Below are 19,663 nucleotides of genomic sequence, written 5' to 3' on the forward strand. Positions count from 1 at the left end.
TCATGGATGGAAGTATGGCCACAAGCCCTTGTTCAAATTGGTTTAGAAGGTCCCATCAGCAGTGTTTTCCCTAAAAAAAATTCCAGCCGAGTGGCATGAAAAACTAGCCGGGTGGGGGAGAATGCAGGTTCGGCACTTCTCTGCGCAACTCTGCTTACAGCATCAGAGGCGGATGAGGAGGTGAGCCGATGATAGCCGGGTGGTCACCAAAATTAGCCGAGTGGAGTACCCGGCTAAAAAAGGCTGGGAAGAACACCACATCGGTAAAATGGCGAACTTGAGGGGAATGCCTCTGAATTATTCAATGTCTTTTCCTCTACTGAGGTAAGTATGTAACTTTGTCTGATTTTGCCTTCAGGAACATTAAAGGCATCTGCCATATTATTTTTACGGTATTCAAGTCTCCTTTGCTAAGCTAATCAGCAACATAGCTGCTAAAATTACCATCTAGTGTATTCTAACAGTTCTGAAAAGTTATTATTTCAACAACGAGTTCCAAGAACAGCTCTGGTGTGTCCCCTCTTGCTGATGTTACCACATGCATGATTTGCTTATGCACAAGGTCCTGCTTGCTTTCACAGTAGAGATTTCTACACTAGACTTTGCCCCTCATCCTCACTGAAAGTAACAGACAGGCCTGTGTCCCTGGATTTGTTGTTTTTGTGGTGATGGAATGCTGTCAAACAATTTTGCATCCCCCACCATTGCCATAGTAACTACTGATGCAAGGGAGTTGTTACTCCCTCGCCCACTGTTGCCATGGCTGCAGCCACCCATAAGGATCAGACACTTGCCTTGTATCTGGAGCCGCTCTTGTCTTTCAGGGTGCAGATCATAAGGTAGATGGGTCCCCTGTGGCCGCCCTTCTGCTCCTGCCTGCCCACAGACAGCACCGCCCGAGTTCCCTTCCCCCTATTCCTCATGCCGAATGTGGGCAGCATGCGGTTAATAATCTCCACTTCACACTGCAGCTTCATGGCGGCAACACTTGCCCTCCCAGGACAATAGAGAAGCAGCCAGCTTATCCCTGATCTATGCCGCCATTTCTGTTATTACAGCATTGAAATCCCGCGCGCTGCTCAATGACGTCAACAAGCTGCGCTTAGTCCTCCAAGACTATAGAGAGCAGACTGGAGACAACGTCGCTCTGGTTACAGGTTCCCTATTGCGTGTAGTGACATCACGCTGCTGCGCTGATCTGAATGTATACAGAGATGAGTGCAGTCTGTATGTCTGATTACGCTGCATCAAACCTGCCCTCCATGGCAGACATGCGCAGACATGACTTCCTCAGTCTGTGGAGATCGCTTCCTCATTCCGCAGAGAAGGCAGCACAGCAGCACGAGCACATCAGACAGACATAGCACAGCTCAGACTGTGCTTCTGCAGAGCTGCCCTCCAATGGTTAATGATCCCGCAGCACTTCCGTGCTGTGAATGGGGTCTATTTTCCTGGACCAAACATGGCGGCATACCTATGGGTATTGGCTCCGCCCCCAATCCCGATAGGACAGATCATCTATAAATTTTCAGCGCCCGCCCCCTCCAGCCATTCTTTTTTCTGTCCTCGAATGGACAGTTTCGTCTATATAGTTGTGCTAATTTTTTTTTTGTTTCCTTTTGTTTTAGGTCCTTTTTGCTTTCCCTCTTTCCCCTCATATGGGTTACCTGTGCGGGTTCAGCCTCTCCCGCTTGGTTGGAGCGTCTCTAGCCCTTAAACAGGGCGAACGGCGACTCCAAGGTGCATGGCAACCTTCTGACTGTGTGGTGGCTGCCCTCAGGCAAGATGGCCGCCGGACCCCTCCGCATCATGTCCTGCGCAATGCAGCGCTGGAAGTCTCGCGAGAGGCGAGATTTCGCGCTGGCAAGCGCTGATTGGCCAGGGGGAGTGTTTTTCAGGCCTCCAGGAAGTGCAGAGAGTTATGCACGTTGTTACCGGCGTGATAGCGGTGGGTAGCGTGTTTCCGCGCTGGTACCACGCTGTCAGCCCAGAAATTACTTGGGAAGCTGTTCCTTACTGTGCCCGGTCCTGGTCTGCTGGAGGCAGGTATGTAATGTTCCTTGCTCTGCAAGGTTTATTGATTGCTGAAGCTCGGTTGCTCTGTTTTTATTGATGGCTCTGTCTATCTTTCTCTTAAATAGAGAATGGAGGTTATTGAGCATGAGGAGGAGGTGGTCCCTGTCAGGTAACAGGCGGCTAAATGCAGCCTTTCTCTGACCTTATGCACCTGGTGTTTGTTGTTAAAGTTTATCCTTTGCACAGGCCCTGTGGGAAAAAGAGTGCTAGTATTCCCCATTTATAAATTATATGGTGGATGTGACAGTGGAACATTATATTATGTCTCCACAGTCCAGGGGAAGGAGGAAGTGGTCAGGCGGTCCCTAAGGAACGTCTTTCCTCAACGGGGAGACAGAAGTCCCGTCCTCGATCAAGGGAACGAAGTAGAAGTCATCGCTCTCGGGACAAGAGGAGATCTTCAAGGGACTATAGATCCAGGTCCCGAAGTAGGAGACGCTACAGGGACTCATCTAGGAGAAGGCACCGGTCCAGGTCCAGGTCTTCTCGTAGACGTTCCCGTGACAGGAGGAGGAGACGGTCTTCGGAGCGCTTTTCCCCTCGCAGGCAATATCGAGGAAGAGATAGGTCCCCTAGGAGGACCAGAAGAGACTGGGACATTTCCCCTGATTCTGAGCCTTTGGAACCTTTTCAGAGACCAGTTCAGAACTTGTGTTGGTCTTGCACTCAGCCGGCAATGCCAGGCAAAAGAGTTTGCGAGGTCTGTTTTGCGGAGCTGGGTAGAGAGAGAGACACAGATAACCAGCAAGTGTTAGCCTTTATCCAGCAAGCTGTGAAAGAGACTTTTCAGAATATGACTCCTCCACAACCTATGGCGGCGGCAATGCCGCAGGCGCCAGGGGAGGATGCCCTCACGCAGGGGGAAGTATCAGCAGCGGGTTTTAGTTTTGCTCTAGTACCTGCTTTCCTGACAGCTATCAGGTCGGCAATAGAGTGGCAGGATGAGGGAGGTTCAGTCCCAGAACCAGATAAATATTACCCGCACCTAGACCAACAACCGCAGGTTTTTCCATTCATGAAAGTCATAAAAGAGGTAATTCTTAAGGAATGGAGTAAGGTGGAGCAGAAGCCCTCCATGAACAACAGATTATCAAAACTGTATCCACTGGGGCAAGAGGATTGCAAACTGCTGGACGCTGCACCAGCGGTGGACGCTTCGGTGATGAGACTAACTAAACACGTGACTCTGCCCATGGAAAATGCCATTGCCTTTAAGGATCCGTCTGAAAGGAAGATTGATACTGATATTAAGAGAGCCTTTCTGAATGCGGGAGCTGCATGTAAGCCGGCTATTGCCCTAACCTCTTTAGCTAAAGCGTCTCGTGTCTGGGTGGACAACATAGAGACAGCGTTGAACTCAGGGGCAGATAAAGAGGAAATCATAAGGGCCCTGGACGAGTTAAAGCTGACGGGAGATTTCATGGGAGAGGCTGCGATTGACATAATCAGACTAGCAGCCAGGTCTATGCTGTGTAGTGTAACAGCCAGGAGAGCCTTGTGGTTGAAGCCTTGGTCGGCCGATCAGTCTTCAAAGTCAAATTGGTGCAAAATCCCATATGATGGAGCTCATTTGTTCGGCCCCGAAATGGACAATGCCATCTCAAAAGTGACAGGAGGAAAGTCGGGATTAATTCCGCAAGACAGGAAGCAGAGATCTTCCAGGCAACAAACCTCTAGGAGAGGTTTTGGCAGTAGATTTCAACAGTCAAGATCCTACAGGCCAGGCAGACAGTTTGACAGAAGCTGGAAAGGGACTCAGTCCACCTTCGGAAAGGGGATGAAGTCCAAGATCTCGTCTGATGCGCAGCAGAACCAGAAGCGCTTTTGATGGGACGTCCACTCAGGACGGCCAAGTGGGGTCCAGGCTGAGCCTCTTTTGGAAGTCCTGGGTGGGAATCGTGGAAGATTCATGGGTGTTGAATACCTTGAAGACGGGACATTCTTGGAGATTCAAAAGAACACCCCCACGCTTCAAGTTTATGCCGACAAGAGTGCCGCAACACAGGGAGAAAGATCTTGCCCTCAAAGATTACGTACGATCGTTGCTGGATCAAGGGGCAATCATCCCACTTTCAGAAAGAGAATGCCGGGCAGGAATCTTTTCTCCTCTGTTCTTGGTGGAAAAGGCATCAGGGGGTTGGAGACCAGTTCTCGATCTGAAATATTTGAACAGACACATAATGTTGAAGCACTTCAAGATGGAGTCTCTGCAATCCATCATCCCAATGATAAGTGTTGGAGACTGGATGACAACAGTGGACTTGGCAGATGCTTACCTGCATATTCCCATAAAGCCCAGCTTTCAGAAGTTCCTCAGATTCTCGGTAGAGGGGAGAGGTTATCAATTTCAGTGCCTGCCATTCGGTCTGTCGACCGCTCCACGGACATTCACCAAGGTACTTCTACCAGTCATCGCATATCTCAGGCTCCAGGGTCTGAGGATATTCCACTACCTGGACGACATTCTGCTACTCCACCAGGATCAGAAGCAGTTGATCCAACACCAGTTCAGGCTGCTTCAGCTACTGCAACACCTAGGATGGCTAGTCAACTTCAAGAAGAGCCAGCTGGTGCCGTCTCAGGACTTGGTCTTCCTGGGAGCGAGGTTTCGCACAGTCCAGAATCAAGTGTGCCTCCCCGAGCAGAAGATTACAGCACTTCGGGGAAAGATTCGAAGGGCCTTGAGTTGTCAGTCCCTGTCTGCCAGAGAGTGTTTGAGCCTGTTGGGGACTTTCTCATCTTGTATCCCAATGGTGAAATGGGCTCATTGGGCGCTCAGGGAGTTTCAGATATTCTTTCTGCATCGTTGGAACAAGAGGAACATGCTTCAGAAGTTTCATCTCCCATTGCTTGTGAAGAACTCACTTCTGTGGTGGTCCACGGAACGGAACTTGAGAAACTGTTGTCAGATTCAGACAGAGATTCCAATTGTCATCACCTCGGACGCCAGTTTGAAGGGTTGGGGTGCACACTGCAATGGGATCCGAGTGCAGGAGAGGTGGAGAACAGTGCAAAGGGGTGTACCCTCAAATCTCCTGGAGTTGAGGGCAGCCTTTTTGGCCTTGAAGGCTTTTCGTCATCTCATCTATGGAAGATCGGTCTTGTTGAGGATAGACAACATCACGGCAGTAGCCTATATCAGGAGGCAAGGAGGGACGAGGAGTCAGTCATTGCTCCAAGTATCTACTATGATAATGAATTGGGCTATGAGAAATCTGTCAGATCTTACGGCATCATACCTTCCAGGGGAAATGAATGTGTTAGCGGACCAGTTGAGCAGGAGGTTCGCAAGTCCCCACGAGTGGTCCTTGAACGAAAAGATCTTCAGGAAGATAGTCGTGATGTGGGGTCAGCCGCAGGTGGATCTATGGGCTTCCCCGCAGAACAACAAGGCTCGGAAGTTCTTTTCACTTTACCAGCATCCCACCTCAGCAGGAGTGGATTGTCTAGTCCAGAAGTGGGATTTCCTGCTAGGATATGCCTTTCCCCCAGTTCCACTGATCCCCAGATTTCTGCAGAGATTGTGCAGGGAATCATGCACGATCATTGCTATCCTGCCCTTTTGGCCGCGGAGGCCATGGTTTCCTCTGGCAATGTTCCTAACATAGAGGAGCCAATGAAGTTACCAGCGACTCACGACCTTCTACTTCAGGGGAACCTCCTTCATCCGGGAGTCAAAGGCCTGTGTTTAGCGGCCTGGAAATTGAGAGGCAAAAATATGCAAACATGGGATGTTCCAGTCAGGTGGTAGAGACACTCCTAAGAGCAAGAAAGCCTTCCACTAACTCAACTTACTACCGCATTTGGGAAAGATTCATTTTCTTCGCATTAGAAAACGGATTCGATAGTATGTTCCCTGAAGTTCAGAACATCCTGGACTTCCTTCAGTCAGGAGTAGAAAAGGGTCTTAGTGTGGCAGCTATCAAGGTTCAAATATCAGCACTCTCGGCTTTGACAAACCAGAAGTGGGCCTACAATCCCTTGATTGTACAGTTTGTGCAGGCAGTCTTTAAAATACGCCCTCCAAGAAAGCCATTTTTCCCAAAGTGGGATCTGCCTATGGTGCTGGAAGTCCTCTCTTCCCCACCTTTCTTTCCGCTACAGTCTATCTCTCTGGAAGATTTGACTTTAAGAACAGTGTTCCTAACGGCTATAGCTTCTGGGAAGAGAGTGTCAGACCTCCAGGCTCTAGGTTGCTCGAGTAACCTTCTGGAATTCTTCCCGGATAGGGTAGTAGTTAGGCCAGTATTACAGTTTGTACCAAAAGTAGCGTCTGGTTTCCACATTAACCAAGAGCTTTCCTTGCCCACATTCACCTCAGAGGGGGAATGTCATCCTTTGGACGTTGGCCTATCTATTAAGTCTTATCTAGAGACTACAGCTTCATTCAGAAACTCAGATCGCTTATTTGTCAACTTCAGAGGTCCAAGAAAGGGCCTTCCTGTAACTACCCGAACGGTGGCTTCATGGCTAGTCAGAATTATTCAGAAATGTTATACTGTTAAGGGGCTGCCTGCCCCAAAGGAGGTTCATGCGCATTCTACCAGGGGCATGGCTGCTTCTTGGGCATGCTTCTCAAAAGTGTCAGTAGAATCTGTTTGTAAAGCTGCCAGTTGGTCTTCTGTGAATACGTTTTTGAGGCACTATCATGTTGATCCTGCCTCTTTGTCTTCTGTCGAGTTTGGAAGAGCTGTGTTGTCGGTGTAAATAAATACGTATATTTGGCAGCATTCCCTCCCTCAAGTGTGGTTTGTTATATCCCATAGGTATGCCGCCATGTTTGGTCCAGGAAAACGGAAAATTGAATACTTACCTTCCGTAATTTTCCTTTCCTGGATCAAACGATGGCGGCATACGAATCCCTCCCTCTTGTCCATTCGAGGACTGATTTAGACCAGAATGGCTGGAGGGGGCGGGCGCTGAAAATTTATAGATGATCTGTCCTATCGGGATTGGGGGCGGAGCCAATACCCATAGGTATGCCGCCATCGTTTGATCCAGGAAAGGAAAATTACGGAAGGTAAGTATTCAATTTTCCGTTGTAATGCGCTGAAGGTGGCTGATTGTAGGAGGAGATTACTGACAGGGCAGGAGGTTAGGTTAATTTGCAGGGCAGACAGCAGTCAGAAGTGCTTGATTAGAATACTGAGTGTAATCCAATCAGCCTTCTAGCTGCTGTTCAGTTTCCACATTAATATAGTCACTGCACTTTTTTTATTTTTTTTTTAACAGGAGAGACCTATTTTATGTGACATAGCTACCAGGAGCAGGGCAGTTTCTAGGCTAAATTTCACCCAGTTCGAGAGTCAAAAATATGCCCCCCCCCCCCCCACTGGCCTGACCCCACAACCCCCCTCCCAGTACATGTTGCAATCCCTCCTGCCCTGTCAGTAATCTCCTCCTTGACTTTGACTCCCTGGCTGTGGGTGGTAGGGGGGGGTACTCTTTTTGCCCTGGGCTGGTGGTCAGAGCCCACCATGGTCTGATTGTGACTCCCTGGCTGGGGATGGGGGGGTACTCTTCTTGCCCTGGGCTGGCTGGTTGGTGGTCAGACTCTGGGCTGGTGGTCAGAGCCCACCATGGTCTGACTGTGACTCCCTGGCTGGGGATGGGGGGGTACTCTTTTTGCCCTGGGCTGGCTTGTTGGTGGTCAGAGCCCACCATGATCTGACTGTGACTCCCTGGCTGGGGATGGGGGGGTACTCTTTTTGCCCTGGGCTGGATGGTGGTCAGACTCTGACCACCAGCCCAGGGCAAAAAGAGCACCCCCTACCCCCAGCCAGGGAGTCACACTGTCAGAACAACACCATGGTGGGCTCTGACCACCAGCCCAGGGCAAAAAAAGCGCCCCCCTTCCCCTCCCCCAACAGCCACGTCAGAAAGAGAGAGGCAGTGCCATAGACTGCCTGCCTACTTACCATGATGTTGTCCACCATCATGGCAGGTGGAACTGGATTCTGGAAAAAGGCGCTGGGCCAGGATCAGTGGGGTTCTGGGCGGGGGACCACGGAGGCGGCTGGGGTCACCCAGAGGCGTATCTGGGTAATATGGCGCCTATGGCAAAGACTGAAATGCCCACACCTACCACCACCCCAGGATACAGAGATTCAGAAGCCATGGTGCGCTAGATTTTATAATTAATTAGCCTTGTGCCTCAAAACTAAATAGTCACTTGCTTCCAGATAAACTAGTAGTCACATGCTTCCAGATAAAATAATTAATAAGTTCCATGCCTCCAGATAAAATAATCAAATAATTCTATGCCGCCAGATAAAATAATCAAATACTTCCATGCCTCCAGATAAAATAATCAAATACTTCCATGCCTCCAGATAAAATAATCAAATACTTCCATGTCTCCAGATAAAATAAGTAGACATGTGCCGCACAATAAAAATAAAGTTGTCACAATCATCGAGATAAAATAGTGAAGTAGTTACACACCTCCAAATAAAATAATGAAACAGCCAGGTGTCTCACAACAAACAAATTACATAGGCAGGTGCGTCAAGATAAAATGATTAAGTAGCCAAGTTTGCCCTGCATAAACAAATTAACTAGCCATGTTCCCCCGATAAAATAATTAAGTAGCCACGTGCACATATACAGTATTAGTATTAGGTTGCAAGATGTATCCCCATGATATTAGGTAGCCATAGCTGTCCCCTAATTGCGGGCTTGGCGCAGGGTGCTTGCTGAGGGCTGTCGGCAGGGAGCTGGCTGGGGCAGGGAGCTGCCTGGAGTAGGATGCTGGCTGCCTGAGGCATAGTGCAGGCTGGGGTAGGGTGCTGCCTGGGGGCAGACTGCTGCCTAGCGCAGGGTGCTGGCTTGGGCAGGGTGATGGCTGGATTGGGCAGGTTGCTGGTTTGCTGAGGCAGGGTGCTGGGTTGCTGGGGCAGGGTGCTGGCTTGAGCAGGGTGCTGGTTTGCTGGGGCAGGTTGCTGTCTGGCTTGGGAAGGGTGCTGGTTTGCTGATGCTGGGTTCTAGCTTGCTGAAGTAGGGTGATGGCTGGTTTGGGCAGGGTACAGGCTTGCTGGGGCTGAGTGCTAGATGGCTTGGGCTGGGTGCAAGGTGCAGATTTGCTGGGGCAAAGTGCTGGCTTGCAGAGTGCAGGCTTGCTGGGGGGGGGGAGGGCTGGCTGCAGGCTTGCTGGGGGGCTGGGTGCAGGCTTGCTGGGAGGCGGCTGGGTGCAGGCTGGCTGGGAGGCGGCTGGGTGCAGGCTGGCTGGGAGGCGGCTGGGTGCAGGCTGGCTGGGAGGCGGCTGGGTGCAGGCTGGCTGGGAGGCGGCTGGGTGCAGGCTGGCTGGGAGGTGGCTGGGTGCAGGCTGGCTGGGGGGCTGGGTGCTGACTGGGTGCAGGCTTGCTGGGGGGCTGGATGCAGGCTTGCTGGGGGGCTGGGTGCAGGCTTGCTGGGGGGGCTGGGTGCTGACTGGGTGCAGGCTTGCTGGGGGGGCAGGGTGCAGGCTTGCTGGGGGACTGACTGGGTGCAGGCTTGCTGGGGGGCTGGGTGCTGACTGGGTGCAGGCTTGCTGGGGGGCCGGGTGCAGGCTTGCTGGGGGGCCGGGTGCAGGCTTGCTGGGGGGCTGGGTGCTGACTGGGTGCTGGCTTGCTGGGGGGCTGGGTGCAGGCTTGCTGGGGGGGCTGGGTGTTGACTGGGTGCAGGCTTGCTGGGGGGCTGGGTGCTGACTGGGTGCAGGCTTGCTGGGGGGGGGCTGGGTGCAGGCTTGCTGGGGGGCTGGGTGCTGACTGGGTGCAGACTTGCTGGGGGGCTGGGTGCTGACTGGGTGCAGGCTTGCTGGGGGGCCGGGTGCAGGCTTGCTGGGGGGCTGGGTGCTGGCTTGCTGGGGGGCTGGGTGCAGGTTTGCTGGGGGGGCTGGGTGTTGACTGGGTGCAGGCTTGCTGGGGGGGGGCTGGGTGCTGACTGGGTGCAGGCTTGCTGGGGGGGCTGGGTGCTGACTGGGTGCAGGCTTGCTGGGGGGGCTGGGTGCTGACTGGGTGCTGGGTGCAGGCTTGCTGGGGGGCTGGGTGCTGACTGGGTGCTGACTTGCTGGGGGGTGGGTGCTGACTGGGTGCAGGCTTGCTGGGGGGGGGGGGGGGTGCTGACTGGGTGCTGGGTGCAGGCTTGTTGGGGGGTGGGTGCTGACTGGGTGCAGGCTTGCTGGGGGGGGGGGGTGCTGACTGGGTGCAGGCTTGCTGGGGGGCAGGCTGGCTGTAGGCTTGCTGGGGGGGGGGGGAACTGGGTGCAGGCTTTCTAGGGGGGCTGGGTGCTGACTGGGTGTTATTACAGACCTCAGATCTGCGGCGACCAGTCCTCCGCTGATGAATCCAATCAGTCAGTGCCGCCCCCGCCGCCTGAACATCCTCGTTATTGCAGGCAGTATCAGCGCATAAGCAGTGACAGAAGGTACGCACGCTACTCGCGCCCAGAGTACTCCACATGCGGAAGTGACGTCATTAGTCCCTTCCGCATGTGGAGTACACTGTGCGCGAGTAGCGTGCGTCCTTCTGACACTGCTTATGCGCTGATACTGCCTGCAATAACGAGGATGTTCAGGAGGCGGGGGCGGCACTGACTGATCGGATTACTGCGAGAGGGGGGCGCAGGCAATGGTGGCAGCGGCTGGTGGCAGGTATGGCGCCCATAGCACAAGCCATACCTGCACGCACCCCACCTGGTGACGTCACATCCTTCTCCTTCTGCCTGGCGCCCCCCAATCTGTCTCTCATCGGCGCCCCGTTCAGCAGAACCGGCTGAACGGGGCAAGAAACGGCCCTGACCAGTAGCAAAGACACTTTTTAGTTGGGATATATTATCGTTATTTAGTATATATTGTCTTGACACTATCTGTCCCGATGACCTGTTACCATGGAGTTTAAGTATGTGTCCAGTCACAGAGTAAAGTATTGTTTTCCGTGCTGTCAGGGTGAATTCCAAGAACAAATCACCATAAAGGATACCGGAGCCAACTCGTTTATTAGAAACGTGGGGGGACAGGTATGTACAATGAGCTTTCCTGATAACCACCGCTCCCCGCATTCCCCTCATTTGCCTGCTAAGTTCCCCCCGGCTCGCTGAAGATGGGCAGCACCATGCCTACCCTGGCCCACCTGTGCGCATCATACAGCACGCAATTGCGGCCAGCAGTGCACTGCGCATGATGTTATCTTGACGTCATGCGCAGAGAGTTCCCAGTTGGGTTCGAGTGCTGTTGGGTGTACGCAGCCTGTCCAGCGTAGGCATGGTGCTGAAAAATAAAAAATTGCGCTGCCTCACAGTCCAATATGAGTATGGAACACACAACAGTTCTTAGCCACGTAGCCACCAGAAGCGTAGTAGTTCCTCTTCAGTTGCCCTAAAAAAAAACACAGAAACAAGATTCATCGCATAGACCATCACTTCAAAATTGATCCTCCACCAGCTAGGACCCGCGTGATATTTAGAGGGCACCACCTTCTCCTGTGCTCCACCACCCACAGGTATCGCCCTCACCTTTGACTGTAGCTGCCCAGACCTCACAGACAGCAATCAGCGCATAAGGTAATCACCAAATCCTGGCTTCTCACTGCTTCCGATCAACCAGATTGCTCACACCGATGCCAAGTATAAAGGAAGAGATAAAAAATATCATTGCGTAGGCTGCTAGCAGCACTTAATCTGGAGGGAGCAGACCCACCATCCAAAAAGACCACCGTGCCTATGGACTATAGGGGCCACCTCTCACACACGTGTCCCAGCACCCAACAGGACTGCGCTCACCTATGATGTACAGTGGAGGAAATAATTATTTGACCCCTCACTGATTTTGTAAGTTTGTCCAATGACAAAGAAATGAAAAGTCTCAGAACAGTATCATTTCAATGGTAGGTTTATTTTAACAGTGGCAGATAGCACATCAAAAGGAAAATCGAAAAAATAACCTTAAATAAAAGATAGCAACTGATTTGCATTTCATTGAGTGAAATAAGTTTTTGAACCCCTACCAACCATTAAGAGTTCTAGCTCCCACAGAGTGGTTAGACACTTCTACTCAATTAGTCACCCTCATTAAGGACACCTGTCTTAACTAGTCACCTGTATAAAATACACCTGTCCACAGAATCAATCAATCAAGCAGACTCCAAACTCTCCAACATGGGAAAGACCAAAGAGCTGTCCAAGGATGTCAGAAACAAAATTGTAGACCTGCACAAGGCTGGAATGGGCTACAAAACCATTAGCAAGAAGCTGGGAGAGAAGGTGACAAGTGTTGGTGCGATTGCAAAAATGGAAGGAGCACAAAATGACCATCAATCTACCTCGCTCTGGGGCTCCACGCAAGATCTCACCTCGTGGGGTGTCAATGGTTCTGAGAAAGGTGAAAAAGCATCCTAGAACTACACAGGAGGAGTTAGTGAATGACCTCAAATTAGCAGGAAACACAGTCACCAAGAAAACCATTGGAAACACATTACACCACAATGGATTAAAATCCTGCAGGGCTCGCAAGGTCCCCCTGCTCAAGAAGGCACATGTGCAGGCCCGTCTGAAGTTTGCCAATGAACACCTGAATGATTCTGTGAGTGACTGGGAGAAGGTGCTGTGGTCTGATGAGACCAAAATAGAGCTCTTTGGCATTAACTCAACTCACTGTGTTTGGAGGTAGAAAAATGCTGCCTATGACCCCCAAAACACCGTCCCCACCGTCAAGCACGGGGGTGGAAACATTTTGCTTTGGGGGTGTTTTTCTGCTAAGGGCACAGGACAACTTAATCGCATTAACGGGTAAATGGACGGAGCCATGTATCGTGAAATCCTGAACGACAACCTCCTTCCCTCTGCCAGAAAACTGAAAATGGGTCGTGGATGGGTGTTCCAGCACGACAATGACCCAAAACATACAGCAAAGGCAACAAAGGAGTGGCTCAAGAAGAAGCACATTAAGGTCATGTAGTGGCCTAGTCAGTCTCCGGACCTTAATCCAATAGAATACCTATGGAGGGAGCTCAAGCTCAGAGTTGCACAGAGACAGCCTCGAAACCTTAGGGATTTAGAGATGATCTGCAAAGAGGAGTGGACCAACATTCCTCCTAAAATGTGTGCAAACTTGGTCATCAATTACAAGAAACGTTTGACCTCTGTGCTTGCAAACAAGGGTTTTTCCACTAAGTATTAAGTCTTTTATTGTTAGAGGATTCAAAAACTTATTTCACTCGATGAAATGTAAATCAGTTGCTATCTTTTATTTAAGGTTATTTTTTCGATTTTCCTTTTGATGTGCTATCTGCCACTGTTAAAATAAACCTACCATTGAAATGATACTGTTCTGAGACTTTTCATTTCTTTGTCATTGGACAAACGTACAAAATCAGTGAGGGGTCAAATAATTATTTCCTCCACTGTATGCTGCCCCACTCACAGACAGCCACTAAGCATATTGGTGAGCCGTCCTCCGCACAGAGCTGGTGCTTAATGTAAACTTCCTCCACGTATAAGGAAAAAAGTAGCCCACTGCAACTGAATAATCTGATATAGTGTAAAACTATTTATTAAGAACAGTAAAAAAAAGAGTGCTACTCACAAGCATAAAAAAGAGTCAGGCATATCATAAAATCCTTGAGGACGTCTCCTCCATGCACTGCCAACTCCTGTCCGCTTAGCCACGCCCTACGCGTTTCGTCTTACGACTCATCAGGGGCTATTGGACAGGACTGGTCAGCAGTGCTTAAATACCCTCCCCATACGTCATACCCCACATCCCTCCTACCCTTCAATATTTAATATATTCAACTTACTAGCATTTGAGTATTGCACGCCCAGATGCCCATGATTAACAGCGCGAGAAAAGAACCCCCCATCTGCGCAAGCGCCACTCAGGACCCGCGAGAATATGGTCATTTCAGCTGGAACGCAAAACACCACACTGCTCCGCGTTCTGACGCGGACATCTTTCCATCCCTCACATTGCGTCCATGCCCACCTCTCGCGAGATTGCGGAGGAGGAGTCACATGACCACACTGCCTCCGCATCATCATGGCCATCATCGGGCGCTTCCTATCAGGAAGTGTTTAACCAATACATTGCGGTCCACCTACAATAGAAAGACCAGGGACCCTACTGCAGCCAAAAATTGGCAACAAGTTGCGTACTATGAAAATTTAGTCATATATGCAAATACTACAGAACACCCCCCCCCCCCATTCCATGTGCATATACGGGTTCGTGCACTTACTCACTTGCCATTACATATACAAAAATACCCTATATACCTCCTGTGTCATTCCCAATAACCATTGGTACCCTCCCTTACTCCCCCATTATTATTAACCCTCCCTTTAATCCGTGTATAACAAACCCAAATGTGTATAATTATGACAATAGATACTATTGATACCCCGAACATATTTGACTTTTAAAGGGGAAAATTAGCCCCCCCCCCACCCACATGAACAAAACGTGCCCCAACTGTGTACTACTCACACATTATTACAACCAATTTTTCTATGATTTATATCACAACATATTCAACATAATAACCAAATGTATCACTATACTGTGCCCAAAAACATCATCCCCTTCAATCATCAGCAATAAAGCAATTTATATCCACCTCTATATTCAACCCCATAGGGTGTAAAGATTTCATTTTATATATATCCATTCTGTCTCTAACTTAGAGACTTCCCTGGTTCTATGACATCCTCGCCACCTAATCGGTAATTTCTGTAGCGCCGTGAACTGAAGCAGAGCAGGGTCTCGGTTATGCTTCAAATTGAAGTGTTTTGACAAACTATGTCCTTCTACTCCTTTCTCTATATTTCTGATATGTTCAGACATCCTTTCCCTCAATTTTCTGGTCGTACGTCCTATATACTGTATCCCACACGGACACCATGCCAAATAAACCACATGTCTGGAGTTACAGGTTATACATTCCCTAATCTTGAAACTTTCACCTGTTGTGAATGATGTAACCATATTCTTTCTCCTGGACCTAGTTTTACAACACGCATTGCATGTCCCACACGGGAAGAAACCGACCTGCCCTAATAGATCCGTTGTATTGTTATTTTTAGGCCCGTCCACAAAAGTCGGGACCACCAAACTCTACAGATTCTTTGCCTTCCTATATATAAAGGTCGGTCGGGGGGGTAAGTGGTGTGCTAATATGTGATCTCCTAACAGAACATTCCAGTGCCGTTTAATGCTTTTCTCCAATTGTTTGTATTGAGAATTGTAATCCAAAACAATGGAGAACCCATGATCTTTCTCTTCTCCTCCACTGGTTTTGTCTATAAGGGTTGTTGCCCTATCCATTTGTCTAATCTTTTGCACTTCTTCCTCCAACACCTCCCTCTTATATCCTTTTTCCTCAAATCTTTTCACCAGGATCTCACTCTGCTCCAGAAAATCACTTTCTCTGGTGCAGTTCCTCTTCATCCTAATAAGTTGGCCCCTTGGTATATTGCGCAGCCACGTATCATGGTGGCAGCTATTGGTTGGTATGTATCCATTCCGATCAGTTTTTTTTTTAAACGTTTTAGTCCCCACCCCTATCCCTTCTCTGTATATGGTTAGGTCCAAATAATCCACCGTGTCTTTACTCCACTTGACATCCAACTGAATCCCCAAATTATTATTATTCAAGTTCTCCACATATTTCACTATATCTTCTTCCACCCCCTCCCATATCCACAACAGATCGTCAATGTAACGCCACCAGTGTATAATGGGCCTACTTATATCCATATCCAGAACACACTTTTCCCACCTACCCATATAAATATTTGCATAACTGGGGGCAAACTTTGCCCCCATCGCACAGCCCACCTTCTGTCTGTAATAACTGCCTCCATACCAGAAATAGTTGTGGCTTAGGCAATAACCAAGGAGCTCCAATATAAATTCTATCTGCTGCCCCTTCAGACTACCCATCTCTTCCAAAGCTTCCTTTACTGCCTTAATTCCTTCTGTGTGTGGAATAATAGTGTATAGAGAGGAGACGTCCGCCGTTATAAAGAACCGTCCCTCCACAAACACCACTCCCTCAAGCTTCTGCAGCATTTGCTTGGTATCCCTTACCAGTCGTAAGACGAAACGCGTAGGGCGTGGCTAAGCGGACAGGAGTTGGCAGTGCATGGAGGAGACGTCCTCAAGGATTTTATGATATGCCTGACTCTTTTTTATGCTTGTGAGTAGCACTCTTTTTTTACTGTTTTTAATAAATAGTTTTACACTATATCAGATTACTCAGTTGCAGTGGGCTACTTTTTTCCTTATACGTGGAGGAAGTTTACATTAAGCTCCGGCTCTGTGCGGAGGACGGCTCACCAATATGCTTAGTGGCTGTCTGTGAGTGGGGCAGCATACATCATAGGTGAGCGCGGTCCTGTTGGGTGCTGGGACACGTGTGTGAGAGGTGGCCCCTATAGTCCATAGGCACGGTGGTCTTTTTGGATGGTGGGTCTGCTCCCTCCAGATTAACCACTTGAGGACCTAGGGCTTTCTACCCCTTGAGGACCGGCCACTTTTTTTCCATTCAGACCACTGCAGCTTTCACGGTTTATTGCTCGCTCATACAACCTACCACCTAAATGAATTTTGGCTCCTTTTCTTGTCACTAATAAAGCTTTCTTTTGGTGCTATTTGATTGCTCCTACGATTTTTACTTTTTATTATATTCATCAAAAAAGACATGAATTTTGGCAAAAAAATGATTTTTTTAACTTTCTGTGCTGACATTTTTCAAATAAAGTAAAATTTCTGTATACATGCAGCGCGAAAAATGTGGACAAACATGTTTTTGATTAAAAAAAACTCATTCAGTGTATATTTATTGGTTTGGGTAAAAGTTATAGCGTTTACAAACTATGGTGCAAAAAGTGAATTTTCTCATTTTCAAGCATCTATGACTTTTCTGACCCCCTGTCATGTTTCATGAGGGGCTAGAATTCCAGGATAGTATAAATACCCCCCAAATTACCCCATTTTGGAAAGAAGACATCCCAAAGTATTCACTGAGAGGCATAGTGAGTTCATAGAAGATATTATTTTTTGTCACAAGTAAGCGGAAAATGACACTTTGTGAGAAAAAAAAAAAAAAAAAAGTTTCCATTTCTTCTAACTTGCGACAAAAAAAAAATGAAATCTGCCACGGACTCACCATGCCCCTCTCTGAATACCTTGAAGGGTCTACTTTCCAAAATGGGGTCATTTGTGGGGTGTGTTTACTGTCCTGACATTTTGGGGGGTGCTAAATTGTAAGCACCCCTGTAAAGCCTAAAGGGGCTCATTGGACTTTGGACCCCTTAGCACAGTTAGGCTGCAAAAAAGTGCCACACATGTGGTATTGCCGTACTCAGGAGAAGTAGTATAATGTGTTTTGGGGTGTATTTTTACACATACCCATGCTGGGTGGGAGAAATATCTCTGTAAATGACAATTTGTTAATTTTTTTTACACACAATTGTCCATTTACAGAGATCTTTCTCCCACTCAGCATGGGTATGTGTAAAAATACACCACAAAACACATTATACTACTTCTCCTGAGTACGGCAATACCACATGTGTGGCACTTTTTTGCACCCTAACTGCGCTAAAGGGCCCAAAGTCCAATGAGTACCTTTAGGATTTCACAGGTCATTTTGAGAAATTTCGTTTCAAGACTACGCCTCACGGTTTAGGGCCCCTAAAATGCCAGGGCAGTATAGGAACCCCACAAATGACCCCATTTTAGAAAGAAGACACCCCAAGGTATTCCGTTAGGAGTATGGTGAGTTCATAGAAGATTTTATTTTTTGTCAAAAGTTAGCGGAAAATGACACTTTGTGAAAAAACACAATTAAAATCAATTTCCGGTAACTTGTGACAAAAAATAAAATCTTCTATGAACTCGCCATACTACTAACGAAATACCTTGGGGTGTCTTCTTTCTAAAATGGGGTCATTTGTGGGGTTCCTATACTGCCCTGGCATTTTAGGGGCCCTAAACCGTGAGGAGTAGTCTTGAAACGAAATTTCTCAAAATGACCTGTGAAATCCTAAAGGTACTCATTGGACTTTGGGCCCTTTAGCGCAGTTAGGGTGCAAAAAAGTGCCACACATGTGGTATCGCCATACTCGGGAGAAGTAGTACAATGTGTTTTGGGGTGTATTTTTACACATACCCATGCTGGGGGGGAGAAATACCTCTGTAAATGGACAATTGTGTGTAAAAAAATCAAAAGATTGTCATTTACAGAAGTATTTCTCCCACCCAGCATGGGTATGTGTAAAAATACACCCCAAAACACATTATACTACTTCTCCCGAGTACGGCGATACCACATGTGTGGCACTTTTTTGCACCCTAACTGCACTAAGGGGCCCAAAGTCCAATGAGTACCTTTAGGATTTCACAGGTCATTTTTGTTTCAAGACTACTCCTCACGGTTTAGGGCCCCTAAAATGCCAGGGCAGTATAGGAACCCCACTAATGACCCCATTTTAGAAAGAAGACACCCCAAGGTATTCCGTTAGGAGTATGGTGAGTTCATAGAAGTTTTTATTTTTTTGTCACAAGTTAGCGGAAATTGATTTTAATTGTTTTTTTTCACAAAGTGTCATTTTCCGCTAACTTGTGACAAAAAATAAAATCTTCTATGAACTCACCATACTCCGTACGGAATACCTTTGGGTGTCTTCTTTCTAGAATGGGGTCATTTGTGGGGTTCCTATACTGCCCTGGCATTTTAGGGGCCCTAAACCGTGAGGAGTAGTCTTGAAACAAAATGTCGCAAAATGACCTGCGAAATCCTAAAGGTACTCATTGGACTTTGGGCCCCTTAGCGTACTTAGGGTGTAAAAAAAAGTGCCACACATGTGGTACCGCCGTACTCAGGAGAAGTAGTATAATGCGTTTTGGGGTGTATTTTTACACATACCCATGCTAAGTGGGAGAAATATCTCTGTAAATGACAATTGTTTGATTTTTTTACACACAATTGTCCATTTACATAGAAATTTCTCCCACCCAGCATGGGTATGTGTAAAAATACACCCCAAAACACATTATACTACTTTTCCTGAGTACGGCGGTACCACATGTGTGACACTTTTTTGCAGCCTAGGTGCGCTAAGGGGCCCAACGTCCTATTCACAGGTCATTTTGAGGCATTTGTTTTCTAGACTACTCCTCGCGGTTTAGGGCCCCTAAAATGCAAGGGCAGTATAGGAACCCCGCAAGTGACCCCATTTTAGAAAGAAGACACCCCAAGGTATTCCGTTAGGTGTATGGCGAGTTTATAGAAGATTTTATTTTTTGTCACAAGTTAGTGAAAAATGACACTTTGTGAAAAAAAACCAATAAAAATCAATTTCCGCTAACTTTTGACAAAAAATAAAATCTTCTATGAACTCGTCATACACCTAACAGAATACCTTGGGGTGTCTTTTTTTCTAAAATGGGGTCACTTGTGGGGTTCCTATACCGCCCTGGCATTTTACAGGCCCAAAACCGTGAGTAGTCTGGAAACCAAATGTCTCAAAATGACTGTTCAGGGGTATAAGCATCTGCAAATTTTGATGACAGGTGGTCTATGAGGGGGCGAATTTTGTGGAACCGGTCATA

At 48.2% G+C, this 19,663-nt stretch overlaps 1 protein-coding gene across 2 annotated transcripts in view; it reads right to left on the reverse strand.

Moving 5' to 3' along the window:
* The window catches only part of LRR1 (leucine rich repeat protein 1), a 28,267-nt gene extending 27,135 nt beyond the window's left edge, over positions 1 to 1,132 (reverse strand). The window contains exon 1 of one of the 2 annotated variants that reach the window (XM_068251965.1): positions 791 to 1,132. In XM_068251965.1, the coding sequence (XP_068108066.1) occupies positions 791 to 977 (187 nt within the window). In that variant the 5' untranslated portion in view covers positions 978 to 1,132. The remainder of the gene's footprint in view (positions 1 to 790) is intronic. The other variant, XM_068251964.1, reaches the window with a different exon arrangement.
* Between the last annotated feature and the right edge of the window lie 18,531 nt (positions 1,133 to 19,663).

This window comes from Hyperolius riggenbachi, chromosome 9 (assembly GCF_040937935.1).
Source record: "Hyperolius riggenbachi isolate aHypRig1 chromosome 9, aHypRig1.pri, whole genome shotgun sequence".
NCBI lineage: Eukaryota > Metazoa > Chordata > Amphibia > Anura > Hyperoliidae > Hyperolius > Hyperolius riggenbachi.